The sequence below is a fragment of the Thamnophis sirtalis genome, unplaced genomic scaffold (genome assembly GCF_051295495.1).
Source record: "Thamnophis sirtalis isolate CommonGarterSnake01/CBP01778 unplaced genomic scaffold, rThaSir2_p1.2 scaffold_2, whole genome shotgun sequence".
NCBI lineage: Eukaryota > Metazoa > Chordata > Lepidosauria > Squamata > Natricidae > Thamnophis > Thamnophis sirtalis.
The window spans coordinates 10,645,298-10,666,776 of record NW_028261382.1 but is presented as its reverse complement, the minus strand read 5'-3'; the positions used below and the strand labels follow the sequence as shown (position 1 = coordinate 10,666,776).

The 21,479-nt window shown below is 44.2% G+C and overlaps 1 protein-coding gene across 1 annotated transcript in view; it reads right to left on the bottom strand.

The window, feature by feature from the left end:
- The window catches only part of ADAMTSL3 (ADAMTS like 3), a 187,804-nt gene that overhangs the window by 13,899 nt on the left and 152,426 nt on the right, over positions 1–21,479 (bottom strand). The window contains exons 16-22 of the mRNA XM_087707594.1: positions 17,610–17,739; positions 17,196–17,388; positions 15,499–15,678; positions 14,482–14,635; positions 5,318–6,392; positions 2,050–2,168; positions 1,037–1,165 (exon numbers count right to left, since the gene is read on the bottom strand). Of these exons, the coding sequence (XP_087563720.1) occupies positions 1,037–1,165; positions 2,050–2,168; positions 5,318–6,392; positions 14,482–14,635; positions 15,499–15,678; positions 17,196–17,388; positions 17,610–17,739 (1,980 nt within the window). The remainder of the gene's footprint in view (positions 1–1,036; positions 1,166–2,049; positions 2,169–5,317; positions 6,393–14,481; positions 14,636–15,498; positions 15,679–17,195; positions 17,389–17,609; positions 17,740–21,479) is intronic.

The following is a 21,479-nucleotide window of genomic DNA, read 5'->3' as shown; positions in this document are numbered from 1 at the left end:
AGAGAGACAAAAGGAAGGAGAGAGAGAGAGAGAGAGAGAGAGAGAGAGAGAAAGAAAGAAAGAAAGAAAGAAAGAAAGAAAGAAAGAAAGAAAGAAAGAAAGAAAGAAAGAAAGAAAGAAAGAAAGAAAGAAAACACATGGCCGGCAAGCCACTCCCACCAGGTCACATAGCCAGCAAGCCACTCCCACAAAGGAGGCCACACCCACAGAGTAGGTTCCAAAAAATTTTGAAACCCACCACTGCTCCTTAAATTCAGCATGTTGTAAATAGAAGAGGCATCATAAAATGCATGTTCTCCAGGGGTGGGTTTCAAAATTTTTTACTACCGGTTTGATGGGTGTGGCTAGATGGGGGGCATGTACTGAGTGGGTGTGGCCAACTTGACATCACTCATGCACACTCAGTCACATGACCCCCCTCCCTCACCAAGCCTCATGGCCTGTTTTTCGCAAAAACAGGGGCATTTGCCCCTTCCCCTAGCCCTGCTGAAGCCTGCAGAGTGCTTCTAGGCGCTGGGGAAGGCAAAAACGCCTCTGTTTTTGCGAAAAATGGACCATCTCTGAAACCTCTCTGGGACTGGCATGCATTAAGAAAAGGGGGGGGGATTGTTCTGCGCATGTGCAGAAGAGAAAATAAAGACGGTGGCGCCCAGGATAGAGGTACAGTCACGTGTCTGGCCAAGTTGCTACCTATTTGGCCAAACTGGTCCAAACTGGTAGGAACCCACCTCTGATGTTCTCCCATTCAATTCTCCAGACTTCAGCACATTCTTTTGACTTTCACGGGCTGCCCAAAAGGTATGATGGACTACTTGTCAATTCTGGCCCGGAATGGGAGGTGATATGTGGAAAAGGGATAAAGTAAAATAGAACAATAAGGTTGGAAGAGACCTTGGAGGAACTTCTCGTCCAACCACTTGTCCAAGCAGGAGAACCTACACCATTCCAGGCAAACGGCTGTCCAGTCTCTTCTTGGAGAACCTCCAGTGATAAGAGCACCCACAACTTTCCAACAGTTCAGGTCGCTTTGCCTTACCTTTGACAGGACATTCCAGCAGAATATTGGTCCCCATTCTGGCTAGGATTGTACCTCCCACAGAGACAGACAGATTCCGAAGCTGAAAGCTGACAATATTTTTTTCAGATGACAGTATAGCTGGAGCTTCTGCAAGGGAGAATCAGCGGGGAGAGGAATGAGTCCCAGGATTTCGCTTTCTGAACAACTGAATGCAAAACTGCTGGTGACCTTCCATCGCTGCACCGTAGAGAGTATTTTAACTTACTGCACCCGTGTCTGGTTTGCCAATTGCACAGTGGCAGATAGGACAGCACTCCAGAGGGTCAAAGTCATTGCCCAGAGGATCATGGGTTGCCCTCTCCCCTCTCTGGAAGAGCTTTATAGCTCCTGCTGCCTTAAGAAAGCTCAAAACATTCTTAAAGATCCATCTCACCCTGGGCACCCCCCCTTTTTTTGAACTATTACCATCTGGCAGACGGTACAGGTTAATAAAAACAAGGACAAATAGGCTGAAAAAGAGTTTCTATCCCAGGGCAGTAACTATATTGAATTACATGGTGTATTAATGCAATATCGGGTTTTCAATTCAATTATATAGAATGTGAAGAATGTGTGTTTGTGGTTTTATTTTCACAGTTATAACGTACAGTGAAGACGGCATTTAATTCTGTTGTACAATGTGCGATGACAATAAAATAAAATAAACCAAACTAAACTAAACTAAATTATGGTAACTATTGAACTTCAGAAAGGAATGTTTATAGATTTTTTGGGGAGGGGGAATGTTGTGTGCAAATCCTCCCACTTTTCATTTAATGCAAAAATGAGGGTTTAAAAACTTTTCCCAAGAGTTATTTTCCCATTTTCCTTTTACGAATAGTAATAATTTTTCTACAGCTCTGCAAGTTAGTATTTCACAGAAATTGAAAACACCAAAGCAATTCGGACACAGGCCAGGAGGGTCTTTGTCTTACTGAGCGATGATTGATGATCGATAGCTAATTTGCAAGTTGCACCACCAAGTAAATTACCTGCGTAAGACAGTGCCATGTCTTGAAAATGTTCATTGTCCACTGTGCAACGATACACCCCCATTTCATTCTCAGTGGGGTTCAAAATCTGGACTTTGCCATTGGCTTCAAAAGTCACCCTGCAAAACATTTAAAGGATAAGGTTTAATCAACAGGAGGGAATAGATTGTCCTTGACTCACAACCACAACTGAGCCCAAATTTTCTGTGGTTAAGCGAGACATTTGTTAAGTGAAGTTTGGCCCATTTTACGACCTTTCTTGCCACAGTTGTTAAGTGAATCTCTGCATTTGATAAGTGAGCAAACCTGTTGTTAAGTGATTCTGGCTTCCCCATTGACTTTGGTGGTCAGGAGGTGGCAAAAGGGGATCACATCACCTCCGGACACCACAACGGTCATGAATATGAACCAGTGGCCAAGCATCTGAGTTTTGATCACATGATCGTGGGGATCGTGGAAAGGCCGTAACGGTGAAAAACGGTCAAAAGGTCACTTTTTTCAGCGCCGTTGTAACTTTGAGCACTCACTAAACAACTGTAACGAATAGACCCTTCTGTCTCCATATCACTACTGCAGTTGTCCCGGATCATCAGGGGAAAAAATATACAAGACCAAACACGCACTTGGTTAAGAAGTTTGCTCCTCAAACAAGAGGCATGTTCATTGTGTTCATTTAAGGAAAAGTTTGCCTGAGAATCAGCATGAATCTACATGTCTTGATTGTTGCTTTGATGTTGTGTGTCCTCTGGCCTTACTGCAGCTGTGTTCAGTGTGCCACCTGGCCAGGTTTTCAGAAAACAGTTCTGCACCAGAAGCTCCTGATCTCGCCCAAAACCTAGCTTGCCTTAGCCTTTTCATTTTGGCATCGATTCTTCATCTGCCCTTTTGGTTTTTAATTGTATGATTCAACGTGTACATGCAGAGACATCACCCTGCCAACAGATGTGCATATACAGTAGTCAAGGCGATGATTTTCCCAGTTGCAATGGATGTCTGTGGAAGTTGCACCATGAGAAAGGCTGAGCACCAAAGAATTGAGGCCTTTGAACTCTGGTGCTGGGGAAGACTCCTGTGAGTCCCTTGGACTGCAAGGCCATCTAACTGGTCAGTCCTAGAAGAGATCAACCCTGTCTCCTCTTTAGAAGGCCAGATCCTGAAGATGAAATTCAAATACTTTGGCTACCTGATGAGAAGGAAGGACTCACTGGAGAAGAGCCTCATGTTGGGAAAGATTGAGGGCAAAAGAAGAGGGGGATGGCAGAGAATGAGGTGGCTGGATGGAGTCACCAAAACAGTCGGCATGAGCTTAAATGGACTCCAGAGGATGGTAGAAGACAGGAAGGCCTGGAGGAACGTTGTCCATGGGGCCGCTATGGGTCAGACATGACTGTACAACTAACAACAATATGTAGTCTAAGCTGGCAGAAGGCTTTAGGTTTCTGCGGACTTTCAAAGTCAGTCATTTTCCTATTGTTAGTCTCAACTTTGATGTCTGGTGGTAACATGGACTTCTCTCTGTTCTGTTGTTGTTTTAGCGAGAATGCTGAAATGGCTTGTTAGTGATTTCTTTGAAAATGCTACGATGATTTCCCAATCTATGCTGTACCACTGGAATGTCTTCATGATTTGCCCATCCAAACACCTTTGAAATCAGCCACTGTCAGCTTAGAGACTCCCATATATAAACAAAGGATTCACGACAGTGAGTGCTAAATAAACAATACGTCAAATTAATCAATCCCACAACAATTGGGAGTAAGCTTTCCAAGTGGGACACAGAGATACTTGCTTGTAAGACTGATGTGGCTTATCTGCAGAGGTGGGTTCCTACCAGTTTGCACCTATTCGATAGAATCGGTTCGTCAAATCTACCCAACCAGTTAGAAGAGGTTCCACCAGTGGACCCAGAAAGCAGGCCACACCTACAGAAGAGGTTCCAAAATTTTTTGAAACCCACCCCTGGTCCTTGGATATGATTATTCTACACTATCATGCTCCTATTTATAAAACTCAGTGCCTCTGTGAAAGGTAAGGATGACTACTGCGTTTGTGGAGCAATCAGAACATTGCGTGTGTTGAAGTTGTTTTAACGCAGATGCCTTTTTAAAAGATGCCTTTTAAAAAACAAGTTTACATCCTATTCTTATGCATGCCAGTGCTGTGGGTGAGGTAATTTAAGGTGGTTCTGACAAGTGTCGTCGGCATCTTCATATCCGGTCACATGGGTGGCAAGCCACTCCCATCTGGTCACATGGGTGGCAAGCCACTCCCACAAAGGAGGCCACACCCACAGAGTAGGTTCGAACAATTTTTGAAACCCACCACTGCTTATTTGGTATGTTCATCAGCACTCAAGTGTAAATATAAGCCCGTAATATCTTCGTGTGCCTTATCTTAAATATACCCTTATGCCTTTTAAACCAGCCAGAAAACACTGCATGCCACATATTTAGTAGGCCAGTAATTACTAGAAAACATCTGGGAATGCTGCAATAAAGTCAACTTGACCTGTTCAATATTCAGTGTCCAAAATATTTGTCTTTGATTTATTAGTGAGACATGGGTGGTATTCAGTTGAAATACGGGTTTAGAGAAGGGCTAAAAGAAAGCCAGAAAGACAAAATGGAATTTTATAATAAGAGGAGAGATGGGGGGGGAATGGTAAAGGAATCCCTGCGGATTTTATTCCGCTAGTCGTTGCCACTATAGGGGGTAATGTTCACCTCTGTTTCAAGACTATTGACCCAGCACTGTTTGAAGACATTTCCACAGTCATGTGGCCGTCATGACCTCACAGAGGGCTGTTACCTTCCCACCAAAGTGGTACCTCTTTATCTACTCTCATTTGCATGCTTTCAAACTGCTAGGTTGGCAGGATCCGGGATGAGGACAGGAGCTCACCCCGTCGTGTAGCGCTTGGGTCTCAAACCGGCATTGCTGGCTTTTTGGCTAAGAAGCCCAGCGTCTTAACCATTGAGCCACCGTGCCTCCCCAATAAGAGGAAACGTAAAGGGAAAATCAATTCTGCCAGTAACTAAGCATCCTGAACGAGAAAAAAAATCGATGCAAGACATAATATGGGAGTTTAAGATGGCTCCTAAGATTGCGTTAAAGGTCTTGAAGCTTAAAGGCAAAATGCAAAGCTTACAATTTTAAAAGGATTTTTCACTAAGATCCTGTTATGTCTACAATATAGTCACATATTATGTGATATAATAAAAATCATTTAGGTGAGCACAGAATGGCTGAAGTATTTAATGTTACTTACTTCTCAACAGGCTTCAATGGCATTCCATCTTTGGTCCAAGTATATTTAAGATTGCTAACTCCGGCAGTTGCACAGAGCAAATTTATCGTGCTGACATTCTTGGTTAAAAGAAAGGTACCTTCAAATTGCAGAGTTACAGTGTCATTTGAATAAACCTGTGGCCCTTCCTGCGGCTTGACAATAATAGCTCCTTTTGAGTTTCTCGCTACTGGTGTGCCTGCAGTTTTTGTGCTGAGATTATCCGTCACTCTTTGGGATTTGTCAAATTTCCTGGCGGGGAACTTCTCGTTTTCAGATTCTTTCTGCTTTTCGTGAGCAGACGGAGACGGTTTCGCTAACTCAGCAATCAGTTGATAGACAAACTGGGAAGCCAAATCATTGCTAATTTCTCCAGCTTCGATAAGGTGGCTCAAATTTTTGATCAGCCCATCAAAATGGTCCGTATCCATACTGTACGCATTAGGTAAAGCTACGGTGTTGAGCTGCTGAGTGGTGAATTCGTGAGCATTGTGTCCTTCTTCGGAACTCCTCCTCTGCGTTTTCAGGTTTTCCAAGGCAGGCTGGTCGTTCACTTGTTCGTCGCGCAGATATTGTTGACTTTTCTGGCTCCACAACTGCCACATCTCATTTATCTGGTGCCATTTCGCTCCGAAGCTGTTGGATTCGTTGTGGTCTGTGGTCTCACCTGCCTCTTTTCTGCTGGTGGCAGGTTCCAGGAGCCTGTTGCTTGTGCCAATGAGCTTAAGAACAAAGATCTCCTGGGCAGATCCGGCAACACACTTATACACTCCGATATCCGAAGTTTCAAGGTTACTGATCTTGAGAGACCCTGATTTGGTGACGCCAAGACGTTTGGAAATCTGGAGTGGCTGCCCATCTTTCTCCCACTGGATAAGCGTCTTCTGGAATCTCCGAACAGGGCACCTGACGATGACAGATGTTTTGGGAAGTAAATAAGCTCGGCTTCCAACTGTGAAATTAATGCGTTTCTCTTGCCTTGTCTGAATATAGACTTTATGGATGCTGAGTATCTGTGGTTTGTCAAAAAGTCTGGATTTCTTTTCTTCTTTCAGACCTGAAATTGCAAAAGTATATTGAGAACAGGTATATGTTTTCATCATTGTTTTGCATTTTGCATGAGCCGCGGTGGCGCAGTGGTTAGAGTGCAGTACTGCAGGCTGCTTCTGCTGACTGCCGGCTGCCTGCAATTTGGCAGTTGAAATCTCACCAGGCTCAAGGTTGACTCAGCCTTCCATCCTTCCGAGGTGGGTAAAATGAGGAGCCAGGTTGTTGGGGGCAAATATGCTGACTCTGTAAACTGCTTAGTGAGGGCTGTAAAGCACTGTGAAGCGGTATATAAGTCTAAGAGCTATTGCTATTACTATTTTCACCGTATCATTTATTCTTCTTTAAAAACTGTTTACCTACAAGTGTTTCAGACTGACTTTTATCTGGATAGATTCGAGAGAGCTGAGCTTGGGATGCTAATATTTTAATCTCAAATTGTTATTGGGAAGGTCAATCAGACTTTACAGTGAGCAATGCATCAATGAAGTGGTAATTTGGCTGGAAAGAATCCTAATACATGTAATCCTCGGCCTATGACCAGAATTGAGCCCAAAATTGCTGTTGTTAAGCAAGGCATTTGCTAGGTGAATTTTGCTCCATTTTATGACCTTTCTTACCATAGTTGTTAAGTGAATCGCTGCAGCTGATAAGTTAGTAACCTGGCTGTGAAGCAAATCTGGCTTCCCCACTGACTTTGCTTGTCCTTGGGGCACCGCAATGCTTCTCATAAATATGAACCAGTTCCCAAGTAGCTGGGTTTTTGATCACATGATCACGGGGATGCTGCAAAGGTCATAACTGTGAAAAATGGTCACATGTTTTTCAGTGCCGTTGTTAACTTTGAACGATCACTAAACTAAACGAACTGTTGTAAATTAAGAATTAATCTACAGTACGCCAACTTCTACAACCGAAGAGAGAAAGAGGGTTGCATACAGGAGCATGATGAAACATGTATTTTCTTAATAACTGTCTTTGTGAAAATTAGGATACCATTAGGGGGTGGGATTCAGCCAGTTCGGACTGGTTCGGGTGAACCGGATGCTAATTTTACATTTAGTTCGCCGAAACCGGTAGTTGCAAGGACTGGCTGGCCACGCCCAATCCTCTTCTCCCCTCCCAAAGTCTCCACATGGCCCATTATGAATGCCTGAGCAGAGGCTCTGGGAGGGTGAAAAATGGACCTCCCAGACTTCTGGGAAGTGTGGAAACGGGCTCGTTTCCGGCCTCTGGTGGGCCTCCGGAGCCTGGGGGAGGCCATATTTCCCATCCCAGAGGTTCGGGGAAAGCCTCCAGAGCCTGGGAAAGGCAAAAAAAACCACACACACACACCATGGTGCAGGAGGTTGAATAGACCATACCCACTATGGCCACACCCACCCAGCAACAAGGCAGACAACCGGGTGCTCAAAATTCTTGAAACCCACCCCTGGAAACCATGAACAAGTGTTCTAGACCAGCCTCCCTATATATGGGTAGAGAACACTCAGGAGTGAGCTGCACCCTGCAACTGGAGCTTGAACCAGCCAATGATAGCTGAAACTTGATTCTGCTCATTGTGTATCTTGGCTGTAGGCAATGTTTAATATAAACCATCTAGAAACTGATCTTATATGACAGTTTCTTTAGGCCTCCTTCCCTTTTCAAAACATGTTTCTGAACCATCAGAATAAATATTCTTTTTTTTGTTGCTTTTTGGGATTATATTCCTCATAACATACAACAGGACTTGACAAGGTTTCTTTAACATCACTCTCCACCAAACAATCTGCTGATTGGACACGCTGCCATACAAATATCCATAATTAAATAAATTCAGATATATATGCAGCTCAGAAATATTTCGTGAAATACTCAGCCAAGGACATTCCTGTAAGTCCACGGAGCTTCGTTTAAAATATTTTTTTTGAACCTCAGGATCTTGGCATGTACGCCAGGCAATAAAGTCTCAAAAAGAAGGTTTTTCAATAATTATTTCAACTCTTATTTTGTTGGATGGATTGTTTTTAAATACAATGTTGAGGAATGAAGGGAAGCACCCAGCCATAGTCATTAAAACCAAATAAATGCTTCCATTGGGACTCTTATGTTTCCTGCCAAACTAATATTGCAACATAGGGTCGGTGTTCAGATTTTCAAACTATTGATAGCGAACACTTACTCTTATTTTCGAACCAGATCTTCTGCCTGATAAAGCTCAGTTGAAATTTGTCTTACTGTTTAAATTCTACAAATTGCTATAAGCTCAAACCCTGTTTAAAATCAATCACTCACTCAATCAATCAATCAATCAATCACCCAATCAATCAATCAGAATAGAGTTGAAGGGGATCTTGGAGGTCTTCTAATCCAACCCTCTGCTCAAGCAGGAGACACTATTATTTCAGACAAGTGACTGTCCAGTCTCTTCTTAAAAACCTCCAGTGTTAAAGCACCCACAACTTCTGAAGATAGGATGTTTGCTTCTCTCCTTGATTAGTTTCCATCCACTTTTTCTTGTCTTGCCTTCTGGTGCTTTGGAAAATAAGTTGACCCCCTCTTCTTTGGGGCAGCCTTTCTTTGGGACACGACTGCTATTATGTCCTTCTTTTCTCTAGACTAACTATAGCCAGTTCCTTTTTTTTTAAATTATTATTTTAATTTTATCAATTTCATATATACATTCACAATTATATGATCTCATAACTGTTATTAATAATATGTATTTATAACAATTTTTTCCTACTGTTGACAATATACTTGAAGATTGCTTTTTTAACATCCCATAGATCCATCTTATCTTACAACGGTCCTACTTCTTCTTCCCTCCCTCCCTCTTTCCTTCCCTCGTTTCTTCTCTCCTACTCCCCTTCCTTCTCTCCCTCCTTCCCCTTTCCTTCTCTCCTTCCCTCCTTCCTTCCCTCCTTCCTTCCTTCCCTCCTTTCTTTTCTCCTTCTCTCCTTCCTTTCCCCCTTCCTTTCCTCCTTCCTTCCCCCTTCCTTCTCTCCTACATTCCCTCCTTCCTTCCCTCCTTTCTTCTCTCCTTCTCTCCTTCCTTCCCTCCTTCCTTCCCTCCTTTCTTCTCTCCTTCTTTCCTTCCTTCCCTCCTTCCTTCCCTCCTTGCTTCCCTCCTTCCCTCCCTCCTTCCTACCCCCTTTCTTCTCTTTCTTCTCTCCTTCCTTCCTTCCTCCTCTCCTTTCCCTTCTCTCCTTCCCCTTCCTCCCCTTTACCCTTCCCCTCTTCTTCCCATTCCTCCCCTCTTTCCTACTCTTACATTCCCTCCCATTCTTCCTCTGCCTTTCCCTTTCTCCTATTCCTCTCCTGCATTATATATACACACACATACACAAGTTCTTTTTCCCCAACCAAGTAGGCAGCTTTTTTATATTCCAGTCCACACAAGACCCACTTTTTAATGAAGAATAGATATGCTTCTCATTTCCATGTGCAGAGACTCAAAATATAGAGGGTGCACGAATAATGTGCGTGGTGTGAGAAAGAAGCACTTCTCAGGCACCTCTCAGGCCAGAGATGTCAGCTATATCAACAACCACACAACTCCATGATCACGAAGCACGGGGCAAGGGGTGTGTGTCAAAAGTTGGCAAGGTGGAAGAATCAATGACTTCAAACAAACACGGATACAAGAAGGAACTTGGGCTGAGAGAAGGCAAATTACCATAGAATGTGGCTTCATTCTAGACTGCAATAAAAGTTCTTCTCTAATTGTTCTTTGTCATATATGTATCTGAGAGACTTCAGCCAAGTATAGAGCTGCGGTGGCGCAGTGGTTAGAATGCAGTATTGCAAGAAAATCCTGCTGGCTGCCTGCTGTTTGGCAGTTTGAGTCTCACCAGCTCAAGGTTGACTCAGCCTTCCATCCTTCTTCTGAGGTCAGTAAAATGAGGACCCAGATTGTTGTGGGCAATAGGCTGACTCTGTAAATCGCTTAGAGAAGACTGCAAGGCACTGTGAAGTGGTATATAAGTCTAAGTGCTATTGCTATTGCTAGGTAGAAGCTGTCAGCCTCTGTTTTGCTGCTTGCTTTTCGGCTGCCATTGAAACGGGGAGGGAGGGTATGGTATTTGGGTGTGGGAAATAATCTGTACAGGAGGATTGTTAATTGGGAGTTGTTCTCACCACCGTCTGCGCATGTGGCAAGGAGGGGAGTTTCCCGCCAAGGCCAACTGTCCGGCATACCAACCTGATGATGCTTTTTGAAGATGTCTCCCACCTGACAGCTGTGGAGATATTGGATTGGACTATGGACTGGGGTTACCAGGGGGGGGGGAATGGGTCATATATTAATATCTAATGCTTTCGCGCGCTTTTGCTCAGATCCAGCTTTGCATAGCTTCTATTTACTTATAATCAGTAAAAGTACTCTTAATTCTGCAAAATGGAGTTAAGTGGTTTCTTTCTTGATTACTAAGTGAAGCAAGCATCTGACAGAAGCCTAGTAGCCAAGTTAAACTACACGAAGTTAGGGAACTGAAATCTATTGTTGATCCTGATATGTATTATACAGGTACTAGATTCAGTCAAAAACAAAGTAAAAAGCTTGTTATATCACAGCAGCTGATCCCAACAGTCACAATAGCAGTTAGACTTATATACCACTTCACAGTGCTTCCCAGCCCTCTCTAAGCGGTTTACAGAGTCAGCGTATTTCCCCCAACAATCTGGCTCCTCGTTTTACCCACCTCAGAAGGATGGAAGGTTGAGCCAACCTTGAGCCTGGTGAGATTTGAACTGCCAAATTGCCGGCCGTCAGCAGAAATAGCCTGAAGTACTGCACTCTGGTTCCACCACAAAACCGCGTTCGACTAAAGCGCGCTCGACGAAACCGCATAGCTGACGTCATCACAGGGCGACAACAGCGCGGAGACAGAAGCACGCTGTAAACGCTAAACCTAAAATTAACCCCTAAACCTAAACCTAACCCTAAACCTAACCCTTAACCTAACCCTAAACCTAACCCTAAACCTAACCCTTAACCTAACCCTAAACCTAATCCTAACCCTTAACCTAACCCTAACCCTAATCCTAACCCTTAACCTAACCCTAAACCTAACCCTTACCTTAACTTGAATCGGCTTGCTTTTAAAGCACAATTTAAAGCGCCCTTCTTTCTCCGCGCTCGCTGTTGTCGCCCTGTTGATGACATCAGCGACGCGATTTAATCGGGCGCGCTTTAGTCGAGCGCGGTTTTGTCGTGCCACGCTGCACTCTAACCACTGCGCCACCTTTTAGTAGCTCACAACAGTATAACAATAGAGGTTATGGAGGTGTTTCGGAAGAATAACCTCTCTTTTCTTTGTCTTTTCTATTTTCCTGGGCTGAGGACATAGCTTATCGTCCTCAGGTTCTGGTTTCTTGTTCTTCAGATGTGCAAACAGACATGGAATCCTTAAGAATTGCAGTCAGGTTCTAGCTGGGTAAGGAAACCTGAAGGCGAGGCCATGCCTACCTTTTCGTTATGGCTTCAGATGATTCTACTCCTGCTGAAACAATTATCTTTGCACCACTCACCAGCTAAATCCACTGGAGGCTATCCAAGGTCCTGATTGATCTTTGCAAGAATCCATAGTGATGACTGTATATTATTATGAGCTGACCTGGTCTAACATGATTTGTCATGCTTTGATTTACTTTTAAATGGTGTACTAGAGTTACTTTAATTTCAACTTGCCAACAGCCTATTTGTTAACGGTACAAAATGGGGATAAGAAATATGTCCTCTGATTGGGTAAACTAATTATTATGGGATAGATTATGTGGTTGGCTGTCAAATGCTGATTGCTGCTGCATCTTTACAGTCAAAACACTGTGACCTCTTGACACTTGTGCCAATATCTTTATTTAATCTAACCCCAGATAACCTCTTGTTACCTTCATGCAATCTGAATAGCAGGTAGTCTCAGGGGCTGCCACAAAGAAGAGGGAGTCAAGCTGTTCTCCAAAGCACCAGAAGACAGAATAAGAAGCAATGGATGGAAACCAATCAAGGAGAGAAGCATCCTACAACTAAGGATAAATTTCCTGACAGTAAGAACAATTTTCCTTAATATAACCCTAACTGAGAAATAGCAATAGCAGTTAGACTTATATACCGCTTCATAGGGCTTTCAGCCCTCTCTAAGCGGTTTACAGAGTCAGCATATTGCCCCCAACAACAATCCGGGTCCTCATTTTACCCACCTCGGAAGGATGGAAGGCTGAGTCAACCCTGAGCCTGGTGAGATTTGAACAGCCAAACTGCAGAACTGCAATCAGCTGAAGTAGCCTGCAGGGCTGCATTTAACCACTGCGCCACCTTGGCTCTTAAAAGCCAAGAAGCTTTTTCGTCCAATTTTTATTGAGCAAGAAAGAGAAGCAACACACCTGCCTTTCATGGATGGGTTGCTACAGGTTCGCCCGGGTTCAGGGGAACCCATAGCTAATGTTATGTTCGGTTCGAAGAACCTCCAAATTCTACCTCTGGCTGTCTCACCCTGGTTTACTCCACTCCTCCTAGCCCACCTGGCTCTCCCAGGAGTCTCCACACAGTCTGTTTTGGATGTGAGGTAAATGCAGGGCAGTTTTCGCCCTCCCAGGGGCTCGAGTAAAGCCTCCAGAACCTCCCGCTGTGGTGCAGGAGGCTGATTAGGCCACACCCACCATGCCCACCACATCCACGCCCACCCAGCAACTGGGCAGAGAACCTGTTGCTGAATTTTTTGAAGCCCACCCCTGATGCCTTTGGCCTATAGTTTTTAGAGCAGAAGAATTGGTCAAAGTAAAAATGGCGGACTGCATTTCTCGAAATAGAAAAAGCCACATGGAAAAACCCGCAAATCAAAATGGCTGCCCTCCAAGAACTGCTTTTAAAGAAAGGCAAGGGGAAAATCCTAACTGTGAAATTGCTGATTTATTATTATTTTTTTAAATGTAATTTGTCTCTTGAGTTAGCCTTTCACTGAAGGTAAAAAGAGCCGGTCAAATTAAAGCCGATCTAGAGGGAATTGGGGCAAATAGAGATGGAGTTAGTTGTTCATCTTTCGTATGCTTTGGGCAACATGTTAAGAATTGTTTTCCCAGGAACCTATTACTACATGTGGTGGTCATGTAGGAAAGCAAGGAATTACTGGGGGGGAAAATCATAATTGGTTGGAAATGATAACTGAACAACATATTGAATTCAAACCAGAAACATTCCTCTTAGGTATATTATTGGAAAGATGTGATATATACTTAGTGTTACATATACCGCAAGAGATATATACGCTAAATACCCCATCGGATGAGGACATAATTAGGAAAATTTGGGATTGTGCCGAAATGGATAGATTAACCTTAAACATTAAACATAAGGAAGACTGGAAATATTATCAGACATGGAATGAATTTTACGAATGGATAGAAGTAAGAGTCACAAACGAGAGGGAATAAAAATTTACAAAGGTTAAGAATTGTTAGTATGGAAAATAAAGATGCATTAAAACATGAATATAGTAAATGAAAAATTGTAAATAGGTTAACGTAAATAGAAACTTAGTTAAAGCTTTATTTTCCTCTACTCCTTTTGGTTATGCTACTATAATTACTGCTATTGTTACTGTTATTATATTACTGTGATAGTCACTAGAGTGTGTGTTAAGATTTATTATTAACTTTTAATTTTTTGTTTTCTGGCGTTGCTTTATTTGTAATTGTTATCCTGACATGGCACTGTCTTTTCAATTAAAATATATATATTTTTAAAAAATCATTTTGCCGAAAGCAGCACAAAAGATGGGACACAAAGCCTTCATCAGAGCCTTCCCCAGACTCCAGGACTGGCCCAGGGGAACAATAGTTGCAATGGAACAATAGTTGCTGTGGAAAAATCAACCCCAGTTCCACAAAATAAAAGTCTTCAAGGGTTTATAAAAATTGCAGATAGTTGACGGAGACTTCATATTTTGTTGTTTTCCCCCCCACAAATTAAGGGCACTTTGCAATCCTGGGCTAATAGGATATGCCATGGATTCTTAATGGAAAGGTCTGGCACGTGGGTTATATCTTGGGGTAAAGGGAATGTTTTTGAAGCTGGAGACTTTTTCCCTTTACAAACATGGTCAAAGAACATCACTTACCTCTGCAGGCATTCCTGTGGCAAGGCCTGACAAGCTGGGATGCTGGAAAGCCGCTGCAAAGGGATCCATTTAATGCCAGATGTTGGCCGCTGGCCGTGCGCTTTTGGCAGGTGGCTTTCCTTCTTTGTGTGCCAACCCCACAGCTTACAGAGCACTGCAGAAGGAAGGGTGTGAATCAAAGGGTGCCAACTTTAAATGAAAATGAGGTAGGCCCCCACCTTGCTCTCAAAGGGCTATGCTTTCATTGGATTGATTTAGAGGGCCCTGGATCAGGAATGGGGGGGGGGTGGCTGGGAAAGGGAGAAAGAGAAGGGGAAGGAAGGAAGGAGAGGAGAGAAGGGAAGGAGTAGGAGAGAGGGGAAGGGAAAAGGAAAGGGCAAGGGAAATGGGAAGGAAGGAAGGAGAGGGGGAAGGGAAAGGGGAGGAGGAAAGGGGAAGAGGGAATGGAGAGAGGGAAGAGGAAAGGGGAAGGGAAATGAGAAGGAAGGATGGATGGAAGGAAGGAAGGAAGGAAGGAAGGAGAGGGGGAAGGAAAGAGGAGGAGGAAAGGGGAAGGGAAATGGGAGGGAAGGAAGGAAGGAGAGGGGGAAAGGAAAGGGGAGGAGGGAATGGAGAGAGAGATGGGGAAAGGGGAAGGGAAATCGGAAGGAAGGAAGGAAGGAAGGAAGTAGAGGGGGAAGGGAAAGAGGAGGAGGAAAGGGGAAGAGGGAATGGAGAGAGGGAAGGGGAATGGGGAAGGGAAATGAGAAGGAAGGAAGGAAGGAAGGAAGGAAGGAAGGAAGGAAGGCAGGAGAGGAGGAAAGGAAAGAGGAGGAGGAAAGGGGAGGAGGGAATGGAGAGAGGGATGGGGAAAGGGGAAGGGAAATGGGAGGGAAGGAAGGAAGGAGAGGGGGAAAGGAAAGAGGAGGAAGAAGGGGAAGGAAGGACTGGAGAGAGGGAGGGGGAAAGAGGAGAGGAAAGGGAGAAGAGAAGCATAAATAAAAAAAATTAAAAGCACTCTTGTTTTAAGCTACCCACCTTAGACCAGGGCCCCACCACCAGCTGAGGAGGGCAGTCAATATTTGCGCAGGCTCTGGAACTGGGCAATCTGGGTTTAGGGCACTTCTCATGACTGAGTTTGAGGAAGCTTCCATCCATCAACAGCTGCTGGCAGGTCACCTTGCCGTTCTGGGTGCCACCGCCACAAGTCTGGGAGCACTAAGGGGAAGAAAGGGAGCCATCAATATCTCATACCCAGCCATGCTTTTCCGCGTAAAGATGATACCGCCTGGAGCTCACACACAGAGCACGACCATCATTTCCTTTAGGCCAGACCTACATTGGAACCAAATAGTATTTGCTTCAAACTGCCTTTCATTACACAGGTAGAGGATCTCGCGAGTAAACTCATACTTTTAAAAAAGGTCTTACAGAAATTTTGTCTCAGCAGCATCTGTCTAATATTGTGTTTCCCCAAAAATAGGACAGGGTTTTATTTTCTGTTGACCCATGAAATAACCTCTTGTCCTCCTAAGTTCTGATCTTAGCAAACCAACTTTATTATTTCTCCACTTATAACTGAAGACAGAGTGACCTCCTCTTCTTTATTAATTCCCACTCATGGGATAAAATACAACATGATATGGATTACTTCTCACCAGATATTTATCCAGCTTCGCTGGTTAGTACTTGCATGGGACATTATTAGACAATGTCTGGGCTATAAAACTTAAATTGGGAAATTGGAAAAAAAAATCTTGGCTTTTTCTGCCAAGAAAGCTATTTAGAAGTGGCCATGAAGTCACCGGGAGCTGCTGAGCTCAGCTCTAGAGAGCCATTTACAGCAATGCTACGACAGAGAGAAGGGTCTTACACATGCAAAAACCCCTTCATATACACAATCCTATTTCTTTGGCTTACATTGACAAATTTACCATTGCTCATGTGAAGCAACTTTACTAGTGATTGTAAATTCATATGAACCAGACTCAATAGTTATGACTTTCAGTCCAAAGTATTGGCAGAAGGTGTTGTGGCCTGCCAACGGCCAGAGGAGCTGGTGGCAGATTCGGACAGTGAGGAGGTTGGGGAGGAACATGGGGCAGTCCTGGAGCCTGGGGAAGGCTCTGAGGAGGGCTCTGTGTCAGAGGCAGAGAGGGGACCAGGGCCATCCGACAGTTATCAGCTACCTTCAGAGTCAGAGATCAGTGGGGCAGAAAAACAGCTGGAGCCTGTTCCTGATGTGTGCATGTGCAGAGCTGCCAGGAGAAGAGAACAGTTAAAGAACAAGGGCCAACTCAGGAGTAAAGGCACAGATGGACAGTGAATGGCCCCTCCCATAGGGAATAAAGAGGAGCAAAAGAGGAATGGAGTTTGCAGGAGACAATTGGTTCAATTCACTAGAGTGAAGATCTGTTCCTGACTTCTTGCCAAGTAATTGCTGCTACAGCGTGGCGTTTGGAAGATATCGGCCTCGCCACTCTCCAAGCCTGATAAAGGTCTGTAGTTGTGAAATCTCATGAAAGACTGTTTGTTGGGACTTTGCTGGAGAGGAATTCACTTTAAACTAAATAAGAGGTTTTATAATAGGATGAGGACTCTGCTTCATGATCTTGGGAAGCCTGGGTCAGAACAGAAGGGACAATCCAGAACATTGCACGATCAAACGGCTTCCCATTAAATCTAATTCAACGGGAGGTGTCTTCCAACCTTTGCAGTTGACAAGACCATCTTACCTGTTGCCATTCTTCAACATGCCAAAGTGGGGGGCAGTCAAGCTGGTTGCATGCTTGCAAAGAATGAGGCTTTGGCTCTTTGCAGCTCTCAAGTCCATCAACAGACCCTCCAGGTTGCTGGCAATGCACCTCTCTCGTCTGGATGCCAACGCCACAAGTGGCAGTACATTGTCTCCAAGGTCCAACTTGCCATCTGTCCCAAGATATGATGACATTAGAGCCCTACACAAGCCACACCCTCAAATACAAGACGATTGCTTTGTGGAATGTCCCCACCCCACCCCACCAAGAGCACAACAGAGGAATTAAAACAGTTGAGAACTCTTATTTTAGCCCAACGCTATGCACCATACAGGATATCTTCCACTAATAAACTTTCCGCGTTCATCTACAAAGGCATTAGCCAGGTCCTACCTTGGGGGACAAAGCCTTGTGTTGCACACATGGCTCATTGGCGGGGGTCTCTTTGAACTGTCACACAGGCTATCATTGACGACTTGCTTTGTCTCTTCATGTAAGCAGACAGCAATGGCTTCTTGAGTCCCTAGGTTTGTGAAATAAATGAACAAGCTCAGATCGTTTACGACAGAGGAGTATAGAAAAATATCTCAATATATGTACATTCTTCAGCCCTAATTTACGTGAAGGTTTATACTTCCGTGATATACCCGCCTCCAATTGCTTACTGGTTATTTTAATGCACAATTCTATTGCGCTCTTAATTTGGACGCCCAAAACACTCAGCCAGATTTTGCTTGCTGCAACGTAAGATCATTATTCCAAGAACTGAAATCTGGAGCAATGGAAAGCAGGCCTTGTCAGGGGGAGGCTGCTGGGGGTTCGTAGGAGTTCGGGAGAACCTCTAGCTAAGATTCTGTGCAGTTCAGAGAACCTCCAAATCCTACTGCTGGCTGGCCCCTCCCACCCTTCCCCTCGCCTCCCAGGAGTCCCCACGTGACCTGTTTTGGATGCAGGTAAGTGCAGGACACGCATCGGACTAAGGGAAGTTCAGGAAGGCCAGAAATGGGGAGGCCATTTTTGCCCTCCTGGAGGCTCGAGGAACGGCCCCACCACCACCATGGTGAAGGAGGCCAACTAGGCCACACCCACCATGGCCACACCTACCCAGCAACCAGGCAGAGAATACATTGCTGAAATTTTTGAAGCCCACCCTGCCTTCGTTGCATTCTGCACGACCCCTTCCTAATCCTTTGAAGAGTTCCATCATTTCCCAAGCCCACTCCCACATTTTTTTCTCTCAAGGTTCAATACACTCAGTTCCCTTAATTTATCCTTGAAGGAGCTACCGGCCAATCCTTGTTCATTCTTTTCACCCTTCTCTGAACCGATTCCAAATTTTTCTGAACCTTCTTAAAATTTGATAGCTAGTTTTTTTTTAGTAAATAAAAGGAAAGGTAGAGTCTGCGGTAAGGCATAGCCAGTTTTATTGCATCCAGTGTTGGTCACCACATTACAAAAAAGTTGCTGAGACTTTGGAAAAAGTGCGAAGAAGAGCAACTAAGAGGATTAAAGGCCTGGAGACTAAAACATGTGAAGAACGGTTGCAGGATTTGGATTTGACTATTCTAGAGAAAAGAAGGAGTAGGGGGTGACAGGATAGTATATTTTCCAAAGCACCTGAAGGCAGGAAAAGAAACAATGGATGGAAACTAATCAAGGAGAGAAGCAACTTAGAACTAAGGAGAAACTTCCTAACAGTGAGGACAATTAACCAGTGGAACAATCGTTGTGGATGCTCCATCACTGGCAGTGGTGGGTTTCAAAAAAAATTTGAACCTACTCTGGAGGTGTGGCCTCCTTTGTGGGAGTGGCTTGCCATCCATGTGACCTGGTGGGAGTGGCTTGCCAGCCATGTGTTCTCTCTCTCTCTCTCTCTCTCTCTCTCTCTCTCTCTCCTTCTTTTTGTCTCTCTGTCCCTTTTTCATTTTTTTCTTTCATCTCTCCCACTTTTTCTTTTTTTCTTTTTTTCTTTCTTTCTTTCTTTCTTTCTTTCTTTCTTTCTTTCTTTCTTTCTTTCTTTCTTTCTTTCTTTCTTCCTTTCTTTCTTTCTTCCTTTCTTTCTCTTTCTCTGTGTGAGTGTGAGTGTGAGTGTGAGTCCTTTCTTTCTCTTTCTCTGTGTGAGTGTGAGTGTGAGTGTGAGTGTGTGTGTGTGTGAGAGAGAGAGAGAGAGAGAGAGAGAGAGTGGTGGGTTTCAAAAATCTTTGGAACCTATTCTGTAGGTGTGGCCTGCTTTCCAGGTCCATTAGTGGAACCTCTTCTAACTGGTTCGGTAGATTTGATGAACCGGTTCTACCGAATAGGTGCGAATGGTAGGAACCCACCTCTGATCACTGGAGGCTTTTGAGAAGAGAATGTAGAGTCCCCTGTCTCAAATAGTATAGGGTTTCCTGCCTGATCAGGGGGTTGGACTAGAAGACCTCCAAGGTCCCTTCCAGCTCTTACTCTGATTCAACACCCTTGATTTCTAATAAAATGATACTTTTCTCAACCAACGGAGCCAAGGATCATTTCTACTTAAGAGGTTTAAGTGGCAGCAAGTCTTACAGGTAGCTCTTATGGTCTTCCTATTTCACAGCCTCATTTTCTACTTTACCCCTGGAGAAGAAGGACATTTTAAGTGATGGATCAGCTGCTGAAAACTGGGACACTGCCCTAAATCGCAACGCTCAAAATCCCAAAATGCAGAACACCGTCACGCTTCATCTCCTTGTGTTGCAAATCCGTCTAGCAAAGGCCGGGCAGCGCCCGTTTTATGGGGTGCAAAGATGCCCCGGAAGACTCATGCATAAACGGGACTGTAAAACGCCCCCCCGACCGTCCGGACTAAACCAAATACAGCGGAGTCACCCCCCGCGACTGAGCTTTCAGTGGTATTAGATGGCGCTGGAGCAACGCACATAATGCGATACGCAAGATTGAAACCGGTCACAGTTCAAGGGAGCTGTTTCCTTCCTTTCAGATGCATTTCCCCCTCGCGATTTTACAGGGGCTACAAATCTGATCTCAAGACAGCTTAATATTTCTCCGTTTGTTAAAAGATTTGCGTGGTTTCAAGCACCTTTGTCCTTTCACTGCAGTTTCCTAATAAAAACGAAGAGCCTCATTATCGGTAAAGTTGGGGTTGCTGAAAACCTCAAATTTCATTCTAAGCTGTTTGTTTTCACCTGGTGGACAGCTAGACAATTATTGCCATAAATATCTCTTCTCCTAATTCATCAGGAGGGTTTTTTTTTCAACACCCCGTCATTCCAAAAGAGGCCCGCTTTTTATTTTTAGCTGATTCTACTGAAATTGCAGGACTGGAAAACCTCTCCTGTAGAAGGTAGCAGCGTAAAGTTGATGACTTCCACTAATTAGTTACAAACCAGGTAAGAATTTTTATCCCTGGATATAAGTGATAGGTGACTTTTATCAGACCATTTTAAGTGGTTCCCATCTATCTCCAATCATTCAAAATTACATCAAGTCAAATAACTGGATAGTATCCATGGCATACAAAGGGGGAAAAAACCCACGGTGTGATCTGGGGAAAATCATTTGGCAGGCACACCTTGTTTTTCACTAAACCATCAGTTGAGAGGGATCAACCACAGGTAATCCTCGACATACAACAGTTCATTTAGTGGCGGTTCAAAGTTACAAAACTGCACTGAAAAAAGCGACGTTAGGGTTCCGACAGATGCCCTAATTAAATCATGAGCCTCGAGCCAAACTTCAAAAGAAATCCGGTTATTCATTAGGAGCTTCATGTTGTTCCAAAGTGAAACCAGCTTTGACCCCACATAATTTACGGCCCCAATCATGAGCCTGTTTCCCACCTCCCCCCCATGGTGTGTCAACAAGCACATTCTCCAACAGGGCAATTTTGCACATTGTAGAGATCACTCCCCTCCAGCCGCTGTAGGTAACCCTGGGAAACAGCCTTGAGAGAGATAAGTCTGGAATGTGCATCTGTTTTGTGCTGCGGTGCCGTTTCATCAGTTTCCCATCCCCCTTTCCTATGGCAATTCAAGAGCAGGCCAGGGATGCTTTGCGAGTTGAGCCACTTATTTTCACACATTGCAGCTTCCCCCATGGTCATGTGATCAAAGTCAAGATGCTTGGCAATGGACTCATATTAATGACGGTTGCAATGTCCCGGGGTTATGTAACCTCCTTTTGCGACCTTCTGACAAGCAAAGCCAATGGGGAAGCCTGAGTCGCTGAATGACGATTTGACTAATTTAACAACAGCAGTGATTCACTTAACAACCATGGCAAAAA